Here is a 22,513-nt window from a genome sequence, read left to right as displayed (position 1 = left end):
TCTAAAAAATGTATCACATGTACTTTTCTATATTTTAAGATTAAAACACTTTACTACTTTTCAAAATATACACATTTGGGAACATTTTTAAATTCCACATTCTTTTACCACTGTAAAATATTCTCACATTGATAAATCCAACAAATTTATATTAAAATTTAACAGTGAAAAAGAAGACCACAATTTTAAAATGTCACTATGTAAGTATTATGTACCCAAGAAGAAAAGAGAATTGCAATAAAGCTAGAAATTACTAAAAAAAAAAACCCAATGCTCAGAAAACTTACTCAACTAATTTGCTAATGGGATTTAAAAATCTATTAACTTTTAGTGTGATTATAAATAACAAAAAATTTTCTAAGGGAATTTAAATAAAAATGTAATTTTCATTCAAAGGATATTTACTTGATGGAAGGCAAAATAAAAAGTTCTTGATTATTATTCTACTTAGGATTTACTTTGCTGTATTCATTTTAATTTAAAAAGCTTTAAAATTTTTCAGGGACAGAGACAGAAAAAAAAGGCCCCGGTGATTTGAATTACTACATTTAGCCTCAGAAACTTTAGAATCATGGCTTTAAAACAGAGAAAAAAATATTGGTAAGTATTTTTTAGAGTCAGTTGTTAAGCTGGCATTCATCTAAGGTGAAGAACAAGACTCTGTTATTTAGAACCTGTGGGTTATAACACATTTGAAGTATCCTTTTTTGCCCTACCATTTTGCCTCCCTAAAACAAAAACCTGAGTCAGATAAAGTCTCTAAAACTAACTTCCAGTTTGTAAGAAACTCAGGCATAAAAAAACTTGTTGAACATCACTGCCAGGATATAATCAACAAGATCCAGGATGTGAAATATTCTTTATGACGGGCTGTTTCTTTAAAAATAAAAACAGTAAGGAAACAATGGAAAAAAAGAAAAAGAAAGAAAACCTACAGATTAAAAAAGAATGGATGCATCAACCCATTTGAAGAAACCAAATAATTTTTTTAAAAGATTGAAGACTTGGACAAATTGGGGCTTTTACTACTTAAGTAACTGACATCTTTTAAAGTATGATAAAGAAATTTTTTGAGAGTCCTTATCTTTTATAGGTCTACACTCACATAAAATTATATGAAGTCAAGGTTTTCATATCAAAAATTTCAGGATTACTTAAAGATCAAAAAGATCAGCCAAGTACTAATAACTGTTATGGCTGACTAATAAGCATATACTACTCTACTTTTCTATATGTCTAAAATCTTCCAAACTAAAGAACTGACATCAATTAATGGTGAACATCAGTCAAGTGGAGATGATGGGATTTATCAAGATTCCTAATTTAGCAACAATTAAAAAAAGATAAAGTGAAATAAAGCACAATTTAATATCCATTTCATAAAGCATGATTATCTTCAGAAACTAATTTTGGTTTACTACCTGTAAGAGGTTAAGAAACTTGTTAGTTTACCATAAACATGACGATTCAGAAAGATTAGAAAATACAGTACTACATAAAGCAGTGTATAAAGAATTCTAAGTATACATCGTCCACCTGACAATATAAAATCACTTTAGTTAACTAGTACTTTACTTACATTTTCCATATAGTTTGGCTTAAAGCCCTCCTGCTGTCGCCTCAGCTCCTCCTGTTCTCTGTGTCGGATCATTTCCTCTTCACGACGACGGTGCTCTTCCTCATGCCTGAGAGATTTGTAAATAAAAACTCAGGGTGTGACATATAAGCCATAACCAGATATCTTATTTCAGGCAAAAAAAATCATTAATGTGTATCATGAATTTATACATTATGCCAGTCTTTGATAATGAGTGGCTTATCAAATTTATCTTCCTTTTATTTTGCTCTAACCTCTAATAAATCAAACAAACCAATGAAATGGCAATTATCTAGGGTAAATTAAAAAAAAAGTAAAATAACAGCATCCTAGCTATATGCTTACAGTCAAAAAAAATCCAGCCTCCAAAAGCTCAAACTAGTACTCTATTACGGAACAAAGAAAAAGCCTGGGATTCACCATTGGCAAAGCAGTTAGTACCAACCATTGCAAATTACCACACTGCTGAGACAAAAATCCTACTATGTACAGAAGGAAGCCTTCACAAGCCCCCTCTCCCTCATTGCATCAACCCACTGAGGAAATCTCCTGGGAGCAGGTATCTATATACCACCTATTTTTGTAAATTTTGGAACAATCGTTCACTCACTGTCTGTGGCTACCTCTGGGTTAGAGCACTGTTAAATAGTTGAGACAGAGACCATATGACATGGAAAGCCTAAAATATTTACGAAGGAGCCCTTTCCCAGAAAATGTTTGCCAACCTCTGCCCCAAAGGTATATTCAAGCACGGAACAACAAAAATCCAATGTGTATGTAAAGGATTACTATTAAATAATAATTAGTTGTAATATGATCAAGAGGGAAACTCACAAAATATTAATATTATTGAAAATATTATCTCAAAATATTGAAATACATTGAAAATATAATAATATTTAAGACATCATGCTATTGCACACTTAAAAGACTACAGTATAGTACAAAGGTGACTCTTTATTGAGGTATTCTCTTGATTGTGGTAGCCTGGAACCAAACCCACACTAACTCTTTGTTATGCCTGTATTACTGCAGTATTCATTCCTTGGTAATTTTCTCTCAGGCTCCTTTCCTATTTATTATTTGGATTCTACTTCTAACAACTAAGGAAAAGCTGTCCATTCTCCTCCGTTTATTTACTTATTCATTAAATTACTTTTATCACCACAGACTCATGGGTATTTGACCTGAATAAATATCATTTGACAAATGTACAACCTATCATTTCTTATTTTGTTGTTGAAATTGTTCCAACTTTGGCCTTTAGGAGCGTCTTCAGTTTAGCTCCTGTGTTCTTTCAACAGGCCTGAGCTTAGTTCAAGGACTTCCCTTCACTCTGGCACAACATCAGTCAACTTGGACTTTTTAATACTGTAATCAGCCACTTTTCCAAAAAGCCCTGGTTCCTTTTATTGGAGAATGATATTCAGAAACAAAAATCTGGGCATTATTCCCGAGGCATCACTGCTTCTGGGTAGACAGAGCTAAGAAATATATGTATGTATACATATGAACCCACATATATACACATCTATATATATACACATCTGTATTTCTGTATTTGTCTAGACTAAACGGCACTCAGTTCACACTGATACTGATCCCCACTGAACATGACAGGATTCATTTTCATTTTAGCCTTTCCGCCTTCTTTCTTTCTCCAACAATGAGAAACCTCAGGTCATATTTACCTAATTTATTCATTTAAGAAAGTATATACATTATTCTCAATAAAGTCTTGATCAAAAGGGAAAAAAGTAGTTTCAGAATTGCAAACCTATATCCTCTATATATTTTTTCATTATGGTTTATCACAGGATACTGAATATAATTCCCTGTACTATTCAGTAGGACCCTATTGTTTGTTTATTCTATACATAATATTTTGCATCCCACACTGCTTACTTTTAATTACTTATTATTTCAGCATAAGTAAAGGGCACTAATTTTAAAAGCCTAGCTGTAAAGGATAAATGTAAAAGGAGAAAGCTAGATTCAGAAAGGTTTATTTTAGAAGAGAGGAGGTTTCCTTTTATTTGGACAAGTAGAGACTTAAACACAATTACACAAAACAGAAAAAAGCAGTAAGAAAGAAACTGAGGATGTCCCTAGTGGTAAAGAATCCACTTGCCAATGCAGGGGACATGGGGGTTCAACCCCTGGTTCGGGATGATTCCACATGCCACAGAGCAACTGAGCCCACGTGCCACAACTACTGAGCCCGCACCCTAGAGCCTGTGCTCCACAACAAGAAAAGGCACAACAACAAGAAAAACGTGCACTGCAACTAGAAACTAGCGCCTTCTCTCTGCAACTTGAGAAAGCCCATGGACACCAACAAAGACCCCAGTGCAGCAATCAATCAATAAATAAATAAAAATTGTTTTAAGAAAAGAAAAGACACTGAAAATGGCCCCTCGGGAAAGGAGTTAATTGGGAGTTTCTTTTACAACAGTGGTTTCCTAACTTTAGAATGCCTCAGAGTCACCTGGAAGGTTTATCACAACACAGGTGAGTCAGCTTATGACTCAGCAGTACTGAGGCTAAGATGCTGATGCGGCCTGCCAAGTACTATAAATTGAGAGTAAGTAGGTTAGAGTACGGAGAAGGCAATGGCACCCCACTCCAGTACTCTTGCCTGGAAAATCCCATGGACGGAGGAACCTGGTAGGCTGCAGTCCATGGAGTCACTAAGAGTCGGACACGACTGAGCGACTTCACTTTCACTTTTATGCACTGGAGAAGGAAATGGCAACCCACTCCAGTGTTCTTGCCTGGAGAATCTCAGGGACGGGGGAGCCTGGTGGGCTGCCGTCTATGGGGTCGCACAGAGTTGGGACATGACTGAAGTGACTTAGCAGCAGCAGCAGGTTAGAGTAAAATCAGAGTAGTCCTAATACAGAAACACACATACACTGGTATCATCAGGTACAAAGTTGAAAAAAATATACTATACGAATATACCATCTACCTCCAGACCCTGAGGACACGTCAAACTCATTAATAGCTTTTCACTTTCTTTCATTTCCCATGATCACCTTACTTCCCATCACAGCACTTAGTACTTTAACGGCACTTTCAAAACAAAATTTTAAGCTTGCTTTAATCTATCATAGCCGTGCTTACAATTCCTAATTAAGACTGTTGAAACATGTAAGAGTAATATTTATCTTGTATTTTACAATTAAATCTTGCAGATGCAAGAAAAATTGTTACTATTTCTTTCCGCATCTTAGATCAACTACTCCCTTAAACTTCCTTCCTTAACCTAAAAGATTTTAAGTTGCCTGTCACAGTTGTCTATCATGTACTGAGATCTCTGATGCTCATATTGTTTTCACCGTGGATTCCACCACCAGATTATCTTTTTTAAGTAAATTATCAGAAGAACAAAAATGAATAATGGCATTCAAACCAGTCTTAAACACATGGAAAAATCAAAACTAAGAATGCAAATATATGCATCTATAGAAAAACAGTCCAGTAAAGCACAGTCCATTTTTACAATAAATTGTATGAAATAATGCCTAAGCCCTCTAAGTTCACAGTGTCTGTGAAGTGTCCACAACTGGCTAGAAACAATCATATTGATAGAATAATGAATTATGGGAGACTGTTAGTAATCCCATAACTGTAGTCAAAAATGGACAATTCTGTTATTAATATTAAATACAACTTGTCAATAACAGACATTGGAGTTTTATTAATAACATACGCAATAAAAGCTACATATATTCATATATATGTTATAACGATGTTCTTTACCTCAGCTGTATTTGCTTTCGTTTTTGTAGCTCTTGATTTCTGAGTTCTTCCAAACGTCTGAGTTCCTCTTGACGCCTCATTAAATCTACAAAATATTGACTACAGATTAATATTTTTAGCTTCTTCTTCTGTATTTTTACATCTATAAGCATAAAGGTTCTCCAAGACTGGCAATATATATAGTAACTTATTTATACTCATGCACCTAGCTTCTCTTTTTAAAGTCTTACCGCACCATTCTACAATGAAAAATTATAAGCTTGTAATGAACCAGATCAATATCATTCCTGGGCCCATTTCTTCAGGTATATGAAGAAAATAAAATCTACCCTTATGCTAAAAAATTAAAATGGGTAGTAACTGCTTTAACACAGGGTCTGGAACATACTAAAAATAGAATGAATAGCTACATTTTCATTTACACAGTTTTAAGCAATTACAATTTTTTTCAGCAGCAAGCTTGAAGCCCAAAATGATACCTTGGGAAGCATCAGCAGAGGGCAGATTAAGCATCAGACCAGGAACAGTAGGAAAAATGGGATTGGACACAGCATAAAACCCCAAAACATCCCTCCCAACACTATGAGCACGTTTCCTCCTGCATCAAGTCAGCGTCACATGAAGAAAAGAGGGGACAGTTCCTGAAAGGGGAAAAAGGGCTGAACACTGATGTGAACAAGCCCACTTTAAACAGGACAAGCATTCCCACTGTCACGAACTCATGTCACATTATCAAGAACAAGGCTTTCAGAGTGAAGCAACACAACGAAAGATGCCCATTTGAGAAGCAGTTGATAAACCTCCCAAGTGTTAAAAATATCTTTGTACTATCCTACCAAATTATACATGCATGCATGCACTAATAAATATATTTTAAAATATATGTAAGTACTCCAGATAACACAATTATTGGTTTTCTTTTTCCTATAACCACGTTATCTCAAATTTCTAAAATGAATATAAATTATCTCAAGTATTTCTTAATAAAATACTATATTCAGAATTCTTATAATCCTAATGGTTCAAGTTAAAATCCCACAGGCAAATAATTCTAACATCTTAACTATAACAACAGGGGCATCATAATTATAAAAAGGTAGTATTATCCTCCCTGAAGGTTAAAAAAGATTGAATTATGTATTAATTATGTAAACAAAAAAAGATTCAGACAGATTATATGGCTCTAGTCATCCAGGCATGATATGGTTCACTGGGATATATAGCCAAATCTCTCAGTATTCCAAAGCTCCTTCCAAAATGCCACATCCCAGACCTGGATGTTCAGTCTCAATTGAGAAACTTAAAAAAACAAAAATTTAAAAAAAAAATCTGGGGACTCTGCTCAAGGAAAGTCTATATGCACCAGGAACCAGGTGATTCAGATAACATTTAGCTATCTAAAAAACATGACGACAATGATCTTCTAACATTTTTACCATTAACTGTGAACCTTACTAGCTCATCAGAACTGCTCAAGTGCCTTTTAACCACAGATCAGTTAAATCAAAATCTCTTGGGATGTGAACCAGCTATGAGTTTTTTCTTTTTTGAAGCTCCCTAGATGACTTCATTATACAACCAATATTGAGAGCCCATAACTGTCATATAATTTCTATAGCTGGTGAGACTGGTAAAGACCAAAAATATACAGTCTATTTATATTCCTAAGGGGAAATGCTTCAATAAGACAAAACATGGCAAGGCAAATATCTTACTATCATTAACTAAGAAGTCAATACAGTGTATCCTTTAACAATTTTATTGATTTTCTAGGTTTGCTGCTCTTAAAACAGGAACATACATAGTAATATAAAATATATAAAAATATAAAATATATAAAATATATATATAATATATAAAAATATATACTATATTTTCTTCCATGAAAAGGAGTAAGAAAAGAGCATGAATATTTCCTGAAAACTGAATTTTCTTCTTTTAAGCTGGGCCAGTTAAGAAAGCTGCTTTGCCCTCTCAGATCATGCTTCCTCACCAGAACAGGGTACAATAATTAGCTCAAAGGATCTGACAATCAAATTATCTGATAAACACACTATCTAATATGAAGCAGGAGCACGCTCAACTTACAACATTTTGTATCTTCCAAATTAATTCCTTTAAGTTGCTAATACCCAAAGTTTCTGAAATTTCACAAAAAGTTATATATTTGTATACCGCCATAATAATGTACTTCTGGAGGAAAGTATTACCCAAAAAATATGTAACCTGAGGTGTTTTTTATCCTTTAATCCAGTAAATAACACTCACAGGAATTCTTCTTTAAAAAAAAAAAAATAATAATAATCCAGGAGGCTTCCCTGGTGGTCCAGTGGTAAAGAATCTGCCTGCCAATGCAGTGGACACAGTTGTTCAAACCCCACTCCAAGAAGATACCACATGCCATGGAGCAACTAAGCACTTGCACTACAACTTCTGAGCCTAGAACCCACAAGCCACAATTAATGAGCGCCTGTGAGCCACAACTACTAAAGCCTGTGTGCCCTGGAGCCCATGATGCGCAACTAGAGAAGCCAACACAATGAGAAGCCCACACACCACCACAAAGAGCAGCCCCGGCTCACCGACACTAGAGAAAGCCTACATGCAGCAACGAAGACCTAACACAACCAAAAGGAGGTATTTTTTCAAAGATTATAAATATAAATAAAATAATGAGTATTAAAAATAACAGGCAAGAAGAGTTACGACTGGAGGAGGGAAAGAAGATGGGAGATGGTAGAGCTGAGGAGTCGTCAGCAATAGGAAACAGGGCAAGCTGCAATTTCACTCACACTTGATGCAGATGGAACACATCTTTGAAAGCTTGCAACTTTAAGATTCCTATTGAGAGGACTTACCGTATATATTTAAACATACTAGTGTATGATATGAATGAGTTAAATTTTATTAGAAAAAGAGTGACTTTACAGAAACATTAGGTTTAGGGTACCAAAAGAAACCAAAAATATCTGACTAGTTTCTGTTATTTGCTGAGCTGGATTTTAACTTACTTGGCACCAGCAGTTATTCAGTGACTTGACTGAAACTGCTTCAAAAACATGAACTAATTGTGTTAGTCGCTCAGTCGTGTCCAACTCTTTGCAACCCCATGGACTGCAGCCCACCAAGCTCTTCTGTCCACGGAATTCTCCAGACCAGAATACTGGAGTGGGTTGCCATTTCCTTCTCCAAAACATGTAATGAACAGGCTAAAAAAAGCTAAAGTGGATTTTATACTAAAGAAAATGATAATCTACCATATAAAGATTTACAGATGAATGCTGACCAAATGGCTGATTCATGTCAATGTATGGCAAAAACCACTACAATAATGTAAAGTAATTAGCCTCCAATTAAAATAAATACATAAATAAAAGAAAATACTGGCTCTAGTATAAAGAATAGTTTAGAGGAGGCCAAGATTAGATGACATAAACTCCAATAAGAAAGCCTCTGCAAACTTCCCTGGTGGTCCAGTGGTTGAGACTCTGTGCTCTCAATGTAGGGTGCACAGGTTCAATCCCTGGTCAAGGAACTAAGATCCCAAACGCTGTACAGAAAAAAAAGACTAGTTGAGTCAGTAAAATTATTTCACACTTCACTTCATAAAAAATAAAAACAATGTATAAATATATAAAAGAAAGAAGGTTGCCACAGAAACCAGGCAGCTATCTGTAGCACCTTCATCTCTGACGGGCAGCCAAGAAAAGATAGATAAAGGTTCTGTTGTTATTGTTGTAGTCATTAAGTCGTGTCCAACTCTTTTGCGATCCCATGGACTGTAGCCCACCAGCTCCTCTGTCCATGGGATTTTCCAGGCAAGCATACTGGTGTAGGTTGCCATTTCCTCCTCCAGGGGAGATAAAGATTTAGTGAAATACTAAATTTAAAAAAAAAAGGCAAAAAATTTAAGAGCAAAGTAGAAAGCAATTAGATGCTTTAAAGAAATGCAAAATTCTGGCAATTCCTGGTGGTTCAGTGGTTAGGACTGCACACTTTTACTGCATGAGCACAATTTCAATCCCTGGTCAGGAAGCTAAGATCCTGCAAACCACACAGCACAGCCAAAAAAAAATTTAAAGGAAAAAATAAATAAAAAGTTTTATGGAAAATGGAAAAGTGATAGGAAGAATCAGAAAAAATTACATGGAGTATTAACAGAAAAGAACAAAGGGGAGAGAGAATATTAAGCAGACATAATAAGAAACCTAGAAACAAGGATGGGAAAAAGTTAAGCTTCTGATATATACTTAAGCAGCTTGTCACATTAAGTATCTGACCAGTGAATATTAATAAATGTATGTTATGCATAACACCTGCTATGAGTGCTCTTAAAAATTCAGTTAACAACAAAAAAATCACACACACAAAAAATTCAGTTAGCCCTGTCTCAAGTGTTCAAAGTGTTCTTGCAAAATACTAAGAATTTAGTCTTCCTAAATTCCCATATCCATCAGCAAACCTGAAATCTTTTTCATCTCTGCCAAGGAACATCCATCTGTAATCTTTTGAGACGTAATAAGAATCTTAAATAGTCAGCTTTTTTAATAATTTTTTTTTTTTCATAAGAAAGTTCTCTCAGAAAAGCAAAAATTTTATTTCTAGTATTTTGAGTTTGAACTGTCTTGAAACTCTTAACTAGCAACTTCAATAGTAACAGTTATCAATGAGAAAAGTACCTTGCCGCATGAGCATCAGCTGGTGCTCGTGCCGGGCCGCTTCCATCTCCGCCTCCAGTTTCTCTTTGGCTTCTCGGATGTTTCTGTCAACCTGCTCGCGCTGCTGCTTCTCCATTTCATCCAGAGCCTTCCATCGAGATGCATACTCAAATTCAAATGTCCCAGGCTGAGCAAAACGTGGTGGCTGTTCTCTTTCCCTAAGTTTACATGAAAACACATTAAAAGTTTTTAAACATATGTTTAAAAACTAAAACAACATCTAAGAACAACAAGCATTACCATTAACTAAGCTTGCATAGTGTTCATGGCACTATCTGAAAAGTAACCTCCAAGAAATACTTCACAGCAATGCTGTCAAGCACTTTAACAAGCCTAAGTTTAAGAAACTGCCCAAAGATGCCCAACTAATTAATAAGCAATAGAACCAGGATTCAAACCAAGACAACAAGATACTACAACCTGCACTCCCCAAATTACCACCTCCAATAAGGCCTTTTTGGTTTTCAATCAACAATTTTATATAAGGCAGTCTGTAACATATGAAGCAAATGTCCCCCAAGTTAATGGTCTGAAGTCAGATTTTTCTAAAAGTAATAACTTTTAGGGACAGTAATAAAGCAGAAACAGTTTGTTGAGTGTTATGTGCCAGGTTAATTGGCTACACCAAATAATACAGGCCTAATTTACTTCAAATTGTTTTACACTTGTTTGCCTTGCTAGACTGTAAACTCAATGAGTATATGAAATTCCTGTAAGCCACTGTACCTAAGTACCTAGCACATACCTAGCACATTGTACACATTTAGTATTGATTTCTTAAATGAATGAATGTATGACGGGGAAAAAAATCTTTTAAATGAAGACCTATGAATGTACCCAACATTCAAAGAATTTCAATTATTCAAAAGTATTTTTATAAGAACACAATTCTCACCCACCAATAAAACTACAGATGCCTTGTAATCATAAATTTTAACTTTTATTTGGGGATGGGGAGGGGAAGATGGTGGATGGGACAAAGTTGGGAGATAGAGGAGGAGGCTGTCACAGAGGGAAAACATAGTGACAAGAAACAGCTTCAAAGATATTCAGGGGGTAGATAAAATCAAAGTTAACCATGATCAAGGGATTCCAGACCTAAAAATAGACTTGGATCTTTTTCTTTTTAAAGCACTGACTGGAAAAGGGAAAGGAATAGAGAGATCCACCACCCACTAATTTTTCTGAAAGAACTGTTTATTAGTTAGCAGTTCCTAAGTCAGGTGTTGACTACAGTAATAAATATAAAAACTTCATTTTCTCCCAAAAGAAACACTATTAGAAACAATATGGATTTGGGGGCACCAGAGCTGAATTTGAATCTTGACTCTTAAGTTTCATGAATATTCCCTTCAGAGCATAACTCTTTAGCAGTAAAGTTTAAAAATATCATGAGAGCATGTAATATTTGCTGGAATAATTAAGTCATTATATAAACAAGTTTGATTTTGGTTTTGTTTTTTTTTTTCCAATAAACAAGTACAATCTATAAATTCTACTTCTTTTAACACCTTTATAATTTCAGTTCTCTAATTCCTGAATGCAAAAGGATGCTCTACTTAAAATCTGTAATAAGCTATAACCAGAAATCAAATGAATAGGAAATTAAATGTAAGCCTTTGAGAAACAGCATTTAAGAGAAATTTACATGGCTGAGTTACAACTGATTACTACCAATCCCTTGCTTCTAGGACACATTCTGCTGGGTGTCCCTCCCACTGCTCCCACTCAGTCTCTGTTGATTCCTTTTGACCTTCCCAACTTCTGTCAAATGAGCAATCTGGAGTTGGTCCTTTGACATTCTTTTCCATCACACTGGTAACTTGAGCCCAAACAGCACATCTGAATTCCAGACACAAATCCAACTATCTTGACAACAGATCCCAAAACAAGGTTCCTGATCCTACTCCCCCAAATCAACTCCTCCAGGTTCTCCATGTCAGTCACTAGCAAGTCTATACTTTCCAGTTACTTAGGCCAAAAACCTCATCATCACTCTTTTAACTCTCTTTCTCCCACATCTCCATATCCATCAGCAATATCCAATCTAGTTTCAAACCACATTCAGAATCTGACCACTTCTGGTCATCACCATTGTAACCACTTCCTGTCAGCAGGATCCTAAACTTACCCCCCCAATCCCACCATTGGCTCTTTATAATCTATTATAACAGAGCAGTTACAAAGCTGCTTTAAATTTAAAATTAAATCACTATCCTGCTTCTTCCTTTCACATGAATCACAGAAGTCAAAGTTAGTTCAATAGACCACAAGCCCCACAGTCTACACTCCTCCCACTATGTCCTAAATCCTCTTGATCGCTACAAGGCTCCCCATACTCACCCTGGTCCAGTTAACCTAGCCTCTTCACTGCACCTGCACCATGCCAGTCCTCCCCCAAAGCCTGCAGAGCCGTACCCCTCAGCTGACTGAGATCCCTATCCCATCTGGTGCCCTCACCTCCCACCCCCTTCCCCCCACCCCCGCTTTCAAGTTGTGAATCAAATACTACCCTCACAAAAGCTTCCTTAACCACCTGTATAAAAAGAGGCACAATCTTCTGCTCCCCTACACCCACTTTTCCCTGGTTTTCTGCCATCTTTATCTTATTGTTTACCCCCTTCTTCCCAAGGGCTTCCATGATAGCTCAGTTGGTAAAGAATCTGCCTGCAATACCAGAGACCTTGGCTCAATTCCTGGGTCAGGAAGATCTGCTGGAGAAGGAACAGGCTACCTACTCTGCCACATAGCAAGAATTTCTGGTTTATTCTGTTCATTGATACATCTCCAACACCAGTTAAAAATAAGCACCCAGGGACTTCCCTGGTGGTCCAGTATTTAAGAATCTGTCCTGCAATGCAGGGGACGTGGGTTCAATCCCTGGTCGGGGAATTAAGATCTCAAATGTCGTGGAGCTACTAAAGCCCTCCAGTCACAACTACAGAATCTGTGTGCTACAACAAAAGCCAAATCAATCAATAAAAAAGCACCCACATTTGTCATTTAAATCAACTACAAGGAGAAAACCAGTCTAAAATCAAAGAGTGCTATTAAAACATGTGTAAAACGTTATTTTGAACACAAACTATCAAATCTTAAAATCATAACCATTTTTTGGTCAGGATGAAGAGAAATAAATACTTTTATGCATACACCAATGAGTATAAATTGGTATAATATTTTGGGAGAACCATCTACCAGAATTAATCACCATTAAATATGCATACTGTTTGATCTTAGCATCATACCTCACTTTAGTGGTTTTAAATGGTATTTCTCACTACTTAGTGTATTTATTAAAACATTATTCTTTGGTTCAGTATTTATTGTGTAGCCCTGCCACTAGAAATGTAAGCATCATGAGGGCACTGGCAGCATCTAGGACAGTGCCTAGCACAAAGGCAGTCCAATATTTAGGTTCATGCACGCAAATATTACAGTGTTTTTTGTTTTTCAGTCACATCACATAGCATGTGAGATCTTAGTTCTCTGACCAGGGATCAAACCAGCGGCCCCTGCTTTGGAAGCACAGAGTCTTAACTAATGGGATCATCAGGGAAGTTCACTACAGTCTTACTTATTATAATAAACAACTTAGTAGTTAAGAACAACACAATGTATTCACACAGTCAGCTTACATAAAAATATCTGAACCACACTGAATGAAAAGTAATTGTTAAAAGGTTATTTTTCTTTTTCATCTCTAAGAATTCTTTGGAGAAGGAAATGGCAACCCACTCCAGTATTCCTGCCTGGAAAAATCCCATAGACAGAGGAGCCTGACAGTCTGTAGTCCATGGGGTTGAGCAGGACACGACTGACAGAGCATGCATGCATACACACACACACAACTTTGGTAGATACCACAGATTAATAAACTTTTAAAAAAAGAAGAATTCTTACCCTTTCCCAAGTTCTTTAACTAGAATCATCTTTCTACTCCTGACAAAGTCTCCTCTTAATTCATAATATACCTGTAGCATACTCAATACAGAAACTTTTGCATCTAAAATTCACTGTTTCTCTGGCATAGGTACTACAGACAGTATACGCTTATGGAACCCACCCATGCCCCAGTTATAAAAGTTGAACTTTTCGAAGTCAAGTTAACCTTTTAACAATATACACAAGAAAACTAGCATTCCATGTAGACCAGCCCACTCTATTAACCAGATTGTTACTGGCTAACAAGACTAAATAAAACACCTTATAATCCAACAATATTCAATAACAAATGTAAAGTAATAAACACCCTTGAAAGCACATTCTAAATTTATCAGAATTTATCTTCTTATAAAATCTTACTTATGATACTGCTGAGTTTTCTGCATTAGTTTCTCTGGCAAACCATCTTCATCATCAAACTGTTCCATGGGCTCCACAATGACCGGACGAGGGGTCCTGGACAGGTAAAAAGCATTAATAAGAATTAAAACAGTATCTAGAACTAAAATCCTCCTAGAAATCTTTTATAATAATTCCAAGATACATACTTGGAAAATTTATCTGAGAAAAAAGTCTTAGTAAGTATCACATATACACACAAAATCAGTCAATAAACACTGGCTGCACCAACACAGGTGAACATATAAGTCAAAGATGAGTGCTTATTTTTAGAGCATGGAGTCTATTCGGGACCACAGAAAAAAACATCAACATAGACCTGCCTGACCACTGCAGTTAACTTCTACAAAGAGCAACGCAGAGGAGCAAGTACCCAACTCTACTGTGTGTCTCATCCACACGCATACCCGGACCCCCATCCCCTCCATGGCCTCAAACTCCCAACTCCACCCAGCTCCCAACCTTCCATTGTCCAACCAGTCTCAAAAGGAAAAGTCTCTCTAAAACTTAAAATATATCAGCCTAAAAGATATCAGTCAAGCAAAAGGGAAGGGGGTGTAGAGGGGCAGCCAGAAGCAACACAATCAAGGAAGAAATGGGGTGTGGGGACAAGAAGAGTAGATGATCAAAGAGCTGACCTGGAAACCCTCCTTCTGTATTGTTTTCCTAAGGAAGGGAAGGCTCACTGAGGAAAGACAAGAGAAATAAGTGGAGGAGATGACATACTAATATTAAAGTTTCCTTGCTATCAGTCTCTCAGCATGAAAGCAAGTCTGAAAAATGAACAGAGATGCTTTAAAGAGAAAAAAAATCATGGCTAACTTCTGAGGTGTTAACAGAGGAGCTAGAGAGGTGAAGGAGCTTTCAGGGTTCAAAATATTTCTTTCCCTTTATAAAGACCCAGAGATTAACAGAGACTAAATCCTTCTCTATATGGAAAGTAAAGCTATACAATGGTCACATAAAAAATTATTCCTGAGCTAGTGAGACATTTGATAGAGAAAAAGAATTACAAGCACGTGTAGAATACCTCGGAGTAATGAAAACAATGCAATTAGAAACCTCAGGTAAAGTGAGTGGAAACCCAAAAGAAAAGGAACTTACAGGCCTCATTCTCCAGTCTGAGACCTCATGTCCAAGAAGTAAAAACAGAAATGTAATAAAGAATGAGTAAATACAGCCTCAGAGAGTTCACACAACTCAGTGAAGTTTGAGAAAGCAGCTGAGAACTGAACCCACCCAGCCCACAGGAGGATGTGGTACTTCTAAGAGGACCCAAAAGGGCCCAAGGACAAAAGGAAGACACATCATACGGACCACTTACCCCCCTAGAAGCTGAGGCAGGGCCACCAACATTCAAAGAGTAATAGAGCCAGGTAAGAACTACACCTGAGTAATTAAGTGTTATACAATTCCAACTTCAGGGACTTCCCTGGAGGTCCAGTGGTTAAGACTCTATGCTCCCAACACACTGGGGGAAGGGTTCAACCCCTGGTTAGGGAACTAAGATCCCAGATGCTGCAAGGCTTGGCCAAGAAAAAAAAATTCAATTTCAACATAAATGTGGCCACTAGATACTTTTCTACAAGTTCTCTAGCAGAGAACTTGACAAACACACACTAATGTTATATATTTACATCTTATTTCCACTATTCCATTTCTCAAGAGATACACGAGTGAGTAAGGATCACACAACCATTCATCATATTAAGACCATGCATGTTGTATACAAGGGACATCTTTAAGGGACCGTGTCTTGTTTTATTGGGATACGTGCTAAAATGTGAACATTTATGGTTTCACTGTATGCACCATTCCTGTGTCCAACCGACTTTGTTTATTTAAGTTTTAAACTTAACATAAGGACTCCAAGTTCTCACTGCTGAGGACCTAGGTTCAATCTCTGATGAGGGAACTAAGAATCCACACCCCACAAGATTTGGGCAATGTGGCAAAAAAAAGAAAGAAGGAAAAGCTAACTTAAATTTTGTCTATAGGACTTTCCTGGTGGCTCAGTAAGTAAAGAATCTGCCTGCCAATGCAGGAGACACAGGTTTGAGCCCTGATCCAGGAAGATCCTACAGGCCCTGGAGCAACTGAGCCAATGCACCACAACTACTGAGCCTATGTTCTAGAGCTAGGGAGCTCCAACTACTGAAGCCCAAAATGCACCACCACTAGAGAAAAGCCCATGCAGCAACAAAGACCCAGCAGAGCCAAATAAGTAATTTTTAAAAATTTTGTTTATACATGTAATTATTTAATTTACTCCTTCTACAAACATAGGTAAATATTATATAGAAAAAAAGACTGACAACCATGTGTTAAATCTGGAATTGTTGTGATACCTTTTCCTTCTCACGCTGCCCCTAAATTAATCATTACCTTGACTGTAAAACTGATAAATGTTCAACTGTGAAAAAATTTAAACAATATAGTATTTTTATGTAAGAAAGTAAGACCCAGGACTTCTCTGGTGGTCCGGTGGCTAATACTCAGCAGTCACAATGCAGGGTCCCGGGGTTCAATCTCTGCTCAAGAAACTAAATCCCACATGCCACAACTCAGACCTGGTGCAGCCAAATAAATAAATAAGTAACTTTTTTAAAAAAGTATAAAATACATTGATAGGCAATGGAAAAATTTTTAATATTCAATTAAGATTAAATTCTGACATTCAATATTAAATAATATCAGGTAAGCGTTGTTTCCTCAGTGTGACAATTACACTGCAGTTCTGCAAGAGAATATTCAAAGGATATACATGCCAAGTACTGTAATTCAGTACTGTACTCTGCACCTGACTCAAATTAATTGGCAAAGAAAAAAGAAAAAAAAAATATGTATTTCCCATAATGAAAAAGCTATAGCAAAATGCTAACAATTAGTGAAGATAGGTAACATTTACACTAACATTAAAGGATTCTTTAAAGGGAAAATACCTTTCTCTAAATTGAAATTAAAAGACACATTTTCCTGTTTCTAAGGAAGCAATTCCCACAAAATTTTTAGGGTATAATTCGGAAAAGAGTAAGAACAGACCGCTACATCTTCACTTAAGTTAACCTGCAATGATTCTTAAAACAACAACAAAAAAGTGAAAGAAAAATTCGAAAACCGAGCACTTTTCATTATCATTATGCCTCCTCAATTTGTGTTCTAAGCATGAGCACTTCTGCTGCTCTAGATATGATTCTAAAGTTTAAAGATGTGGGCATACCATTATAATAATAAATTTTTTTAATTAATTTTTAAACTTTACAAATTGTATTAGTTTTGCCAAATATCAAAATGAATCCGCCACAGGTATACATGTGTTCCCCATCCTGAACCCTCCTCCCTCCTACCTCCCCATACCATCCCTCTGGGTCATCCCAGTGCACTAGCTCCAAGCATCCAGTATCGTGCATCGAACCTGGACTGGCAACTCGTTTCATACATGATATTATACATGTTTCAATGCCATTCTCCCAAATCTTCCCACCCTCTCCCTCTATGATCCAGCAATCCCACTGCTGGGCATACACACTGAGGAAACCAGAAGGGAAAGAGACACGTGTACCCCAATGTTCATCGCAGCACTGTTTATAATAGCCAGGACATGGAAGCAACCCAGATGTCCATCAGCAGATGAATGGATAAGAAAGCTGTGGTACGTATACACAATGGAGTATTACTCAGCCATTAAAAAGAATACATTTGAATCGTTCTAATGAGGTGGATGAAACTAGAGCCTATTATACAGAGTGAAGTAAGCCAGAAAGAAAAACACCAATACAGTATACTAACGCATATATATGGAATTTAGAAAGATGGTAACAATAACCCTGTGTACGAGACAGCAAAAGAGACACTGATGTATATCATCATAAATTTTTAATTTTCCCTTTTTATTTTTCTGCCTCGTTAGTAATTTCAAAACAGCATAGATACATAACTTATACATACTTTTTCGACTATGTGTTAATCATTATACATACTGTATACAAAGCTGTTTATCTAAAGCCATGTACAGTATACATTTTATGACAATTTAGAGATATTTTCAAGAGAAATCTTAATTATAAAAGATGTCTACATTTCGAAACAAAATCCCTGTAATATCACCTTTATAAATCACTTGTATTAACTAAGATATGTGAGATTCAGTTAGTCAATAAATCTGATCACCTAACAGGTTCCAAGACTAGTTGGAGCTAGGGATCCAAGGATAAACAAAACAATCCCTACAAGTCTTCTAAAAACTGCTCCCGCCCCTACATGAGAAAATAAAAAGATCATTTTAGGGCCAAGAAAAAACCACACTGTCAGAAGGAATAAGAGAGAAGCCACTTTAGATAAGGCAGTCAGGAAAATCCTCTCTATAAATCAACACTTCAACTGAGACCAAGTATTCAAACAGCAGGGAGGACATCTGGAGCGCCATGAGAAGGTTTAACAAAAGACCTGAGCAAGAAGAATCTACAGAAAGTATAAACCACTCCACCTGTGGCATACTGTAAGAAGCAAGGAATTTGGCATCAGACTGAACTCCACCATTTATTAGCTGTGAAATCTTAAGCAAATTACTTAACATCTCTGAGTCAATTTTCTTATCTGAAAAATGGGACGAATAATAACCAGTTCTCCAGAAATCCAAGTGATCGTGATTAAGAAATAAGACAGATAAAATGTTCAACACCTTGCCCATTCCCTCTAAGTGCTGTGTGTTAAGTGTTAGTCAATCAGTCATGTCTGATTCTTTGTGATCCAGGGACTGTAGCCAGCCAGGCTCCTCTGTCCATGGAATTCTCCAGGCAAGAATACTGAACCAGGAGAAGGAAATGGCAACCCACTCCAGTTTTCTTGCCTGGAAAATCCCAGGGACAGAGGAGCCTGGTGGGCTACAGTCCATAGGGTTGCAAAGAGTCAGACATGACTGAGCGACTTCACTTTCACTTAAAATCACTGCAGATAGTGACTGCAGCCATGAAATCTAAAAAAAATTTTTTTTAATAAAAATAATAAAAAAAAAAGAATACTGCAGCGGATCACCATTTCCTTCTCCAGGGGATTTTCCCAACCCAGGGATTGAATCCAGGTCTCTTGAATTGCAGGTGGATTCTTTACCATCTGAGCCACCATGGAAGCCCTCAAAACTGTATATAAATTTTTTTTTATATAAAAGTTAATTGAGTGGTCTTTTGGGGGAATCTGATGCATCACCAGTGTATTACAACTGGACCACTAATCTTGTAGTTTCATCAACATTAACTGGTATATTTTCACGACACTGCTGAGAAACCAACTGTTTCTGCAGCAGCTCAAAGCAAAGGCCTTTTGAGAAGGCCTTTGTTTATCCTCTTTGTTATCCTCTTGTTTATCTACAAAAGCTTTATTCACTGTTAACTTTTTCAGCATTCACAATGTTTATATTCTTAAAGATTAGTGGTAACAGGTTTTACTTTATTTTTAACCTTAAAGCTTTTTTGGCTAGTTATGTGGAATACATTTCTGGACTTCTGCCCTTTTAGTTTGTTCTTGGCCATCATCAGACCTCCAAGATCCTTGTGCAGCTGCTCAAGTTCCAGGTGATGCCATCTGCATGTCATTTATAAAGTATTCTAAAAGCTACCTGTAAGAAATACTTTGGCCACCTGAGGTGAACGGCTGACTCACTGGAAAAGACCCTGATGCTAGGAAAGACTGAAAGCAAAAGAAGAGGGCACCAGAGGATGAGACAGTTGTATGGCATCATGGACTCAATGGACGTTAATCTGAGCAAACTCTAGGAATTAGTGAAGGACAAGGAAGCCTGGCATGCTGCAGTCCACGGAGTCACAAATGTCTGACACGACTTAGTGACTGAACAAGAAGAAATAGTTAAATATTTATCAGTGCCCGATTATGACTTTAACTAGCAGCAATTAATCAAAGCTTACAGCAGAAAATATATACTAACTACATGCCTTGCCTACTGCTTTAGGACTTACCTTCCTTCACTCTTTAAATAACTATTGCAAACTTACTAAGAATCCAGGAAAATACCAGAATACAAGTGTCAGGATTACAGTGTTAAACGAGACATAGTCCCTACCCCAGGGGAGCTTACATTCTAGGTAGAGAATGCAACCTTAAGTGCTATGAAGAAAAGTTAAGTTGGAGAGTAAAGCATTAGGCTATTTTAACGTAAAACAGTCAGCTTCCCTTAAGAGATAATATCTTACCAAAATGTGAATGAAATGTGAGGGCAAGACCTGTGATGACAGGGAAAGAGATCATCTCTCTAAAGCAAAGGGAATGGGAACAAGACCAAAGTCTCTAAGAGAACAAGCTGGCAGAGCTGTAAAATGTCTGCTCTACAAGAGCTTCAGCACAAATGCTTAACTGTCAAAAACAAACTGAAAAATGCTTCACAAGTCACCAAACTAAGCTCCCTGGAGGTAGAAAACAATTTTTCTACATTGTCTTTGTATCCAATTCCCCAAACCCTAAATATTTGAATGATTCCAATCAATAGCTCAAGTGCCAGAGCTAAAAGAAATCCATTCAATAATCAACTTAGGAACTTCTACAAATTCAGTCTGAAGACTAAGAATGCACATTGAGAACTTTCTTGTGGACAAACTGAAAGGAAAGCCATGTTAATATGGCAACAGGTTTAATGACCACTATAATTACTTTAAAATATTTTTAAGTAAATGGAGAAACACATCACGTTCATGGATTGGAAAAGGGCTGATACTGTGAAGATGTTAATGTTCCCCAGAATGATCTGTAGATTCAAAGCAATTTCAACCAAAAGCCCAGCAGAACTTTTTTAATTGACAAGCTGATTTTAAAATCAGTAAGGATATACAAAGAAATGATAATAACCAGAACAATTAAAAAAAAAAAAGAATAAAGTTGGATGCTACTATCTGACTTCAAAGTCTAGTATAAGGTAATTAAGAAGTACAGTAACAGCATAATAGACATACCGATCAAGAAAACAGGAAAGAGAGCAAATTTGTTTCCAGTTATTTGATAAAGGTAAAAGGTAACAAAGGGAAAATCATAACCTTCTCAATTAATGGTGCCAGAACATTAAAGCAATGAACTGCTACCTCACATCATACTCAAAACGTATCACAGGTTTAAACAAAAAGCTACAAAATTTCTCAAGAAAATACGAGAAAGCTTTGCTACTTTAGGAAAGGCAAAGATTTCATACACAAAAATTCCAAGGAACAAACCAAGTAAGAAAATAAATTGATAAATTGGACTTCACAAAATAGAACACCTTCTGCTCTTTGAAAAACACGATTAAAAAAAATTAAAAGGACTTCCTGGTGGTCCAGTGGCTAAGACTCTGCGGTCCCAATGCAGGGGACCTGGGTTCAATCCCTGGACAATCCAACATGCCGCAACTAAAAATCTTGCCATGTGGCAACTAAAGATTCCACATGCCCCAATTAAGATGGAAGATCCTGCTTGCTGCAACCAAGACCAGGTGCAGCCAAATAAATCAATTAAATAAATTATCTTTTTTAAAAAATTAAAAAGCAAGCCACAGACTGGGATGAAATAGTGTTAATACAGGCCTGGACCCAGATGTGTTAAAAAAACATTACGACAAACCAGCCAATTAAAAAACAGGCAAGGAACTTCTCTGTGGTCCAGTGGATATGACTCTGTACTCCCAATGCATGGGGGCTGGGATTTGACCCCTGGTCAGGGAACACGACTTACCTGACTTAGCAGTAGCAGTAGCAGGGAACTAGATCCCACATGCCACAACTAAGCCATGGTGAAGCCAAATAAATTTTTTTTTTAAAGGCAAAAATATCAACAGACATTTCACAAAAAGACACATATCCAAAAAGCACATGAAAAGATACTTATCGTCAGTCGTTAAGAAAACAATATTTAAACCACAAAGAGACATCACTACACTTACTAGAATATCTAAAAATTTCAAGTGTTGCTGAGGGGACATGATCATTAGAACTCTCTTATTCACTGCTAGCGGGAATGTAAAATGATACATGTATCTGGAAAACAGTTTGGGAGTTCCTTATAAAGTTGAACATACATTTGCTGCTGCTGCTGCTAAGTCGATTCAGTCGTG

General features: G+C 36.7%; 1 protein-coding gene across 8 annotated transcripts in view; it reads right to left on the bottom strand.

Annotated features, from left to right (window-relative positions):
• The window catches only part of PSPC1 (paraspeckle component 1), a 93,187-nt gene that overhangs the window by 65,158 nt on the left and 5,516 nt on the right, over positions 1–22,513 (bottom strand). For all 8 annotated transcript variants that reach the window (XR_009496602.1, XR_003037428.2, XR_003037429.2 and 5 more), the window contains exons 3-6: positions 14,386–14,481; positions 10,042–10,238; positions 5,363–5,447; positions 1,580–1,685 (exon numbers count right to left, since the gene is read on the bottom strand). Coding sequence is in view for 5 of the 8 variants with exons in the window: in NM_001075277.1 (NP_001068745.1) it covers positions 1,580–1,685; positions 5,363–5,447; positions 10,042–10,238; positions 14,386–14,481 (484 nt within the window). In the remaining 3 variants the exon portion in view is untranslated. The remainder of the gene's footprint in view (positions 1–1,579; positions 1,686–5,362; positions 5,448–10,041; positions 10,239–14,385; positions 14,482–22,513) is intronic.

The sequence above is a fragment of the Bos taurus genome, chromosome 12, assembly GCF_002263795.3.
Source record: "Bos taurus isolate L1 Dominette 01449 registration number 42190680 breed Hereford chromosome 12, ARS-UCD2.0, whole genome shotgun sequence".
NCBI classification, from domain to species: domain Eukaryota; kingdom Metazoa; phylum Chordata; class Mammalia; order Artiodactyla; family Bovidae; genus Bos; species Bos taurus.
The sequence above is the reverse complement of the archived record's forward strand: the minus strand, read 5'-3'. Positions and strand labels throughout refer to the sequence as shown.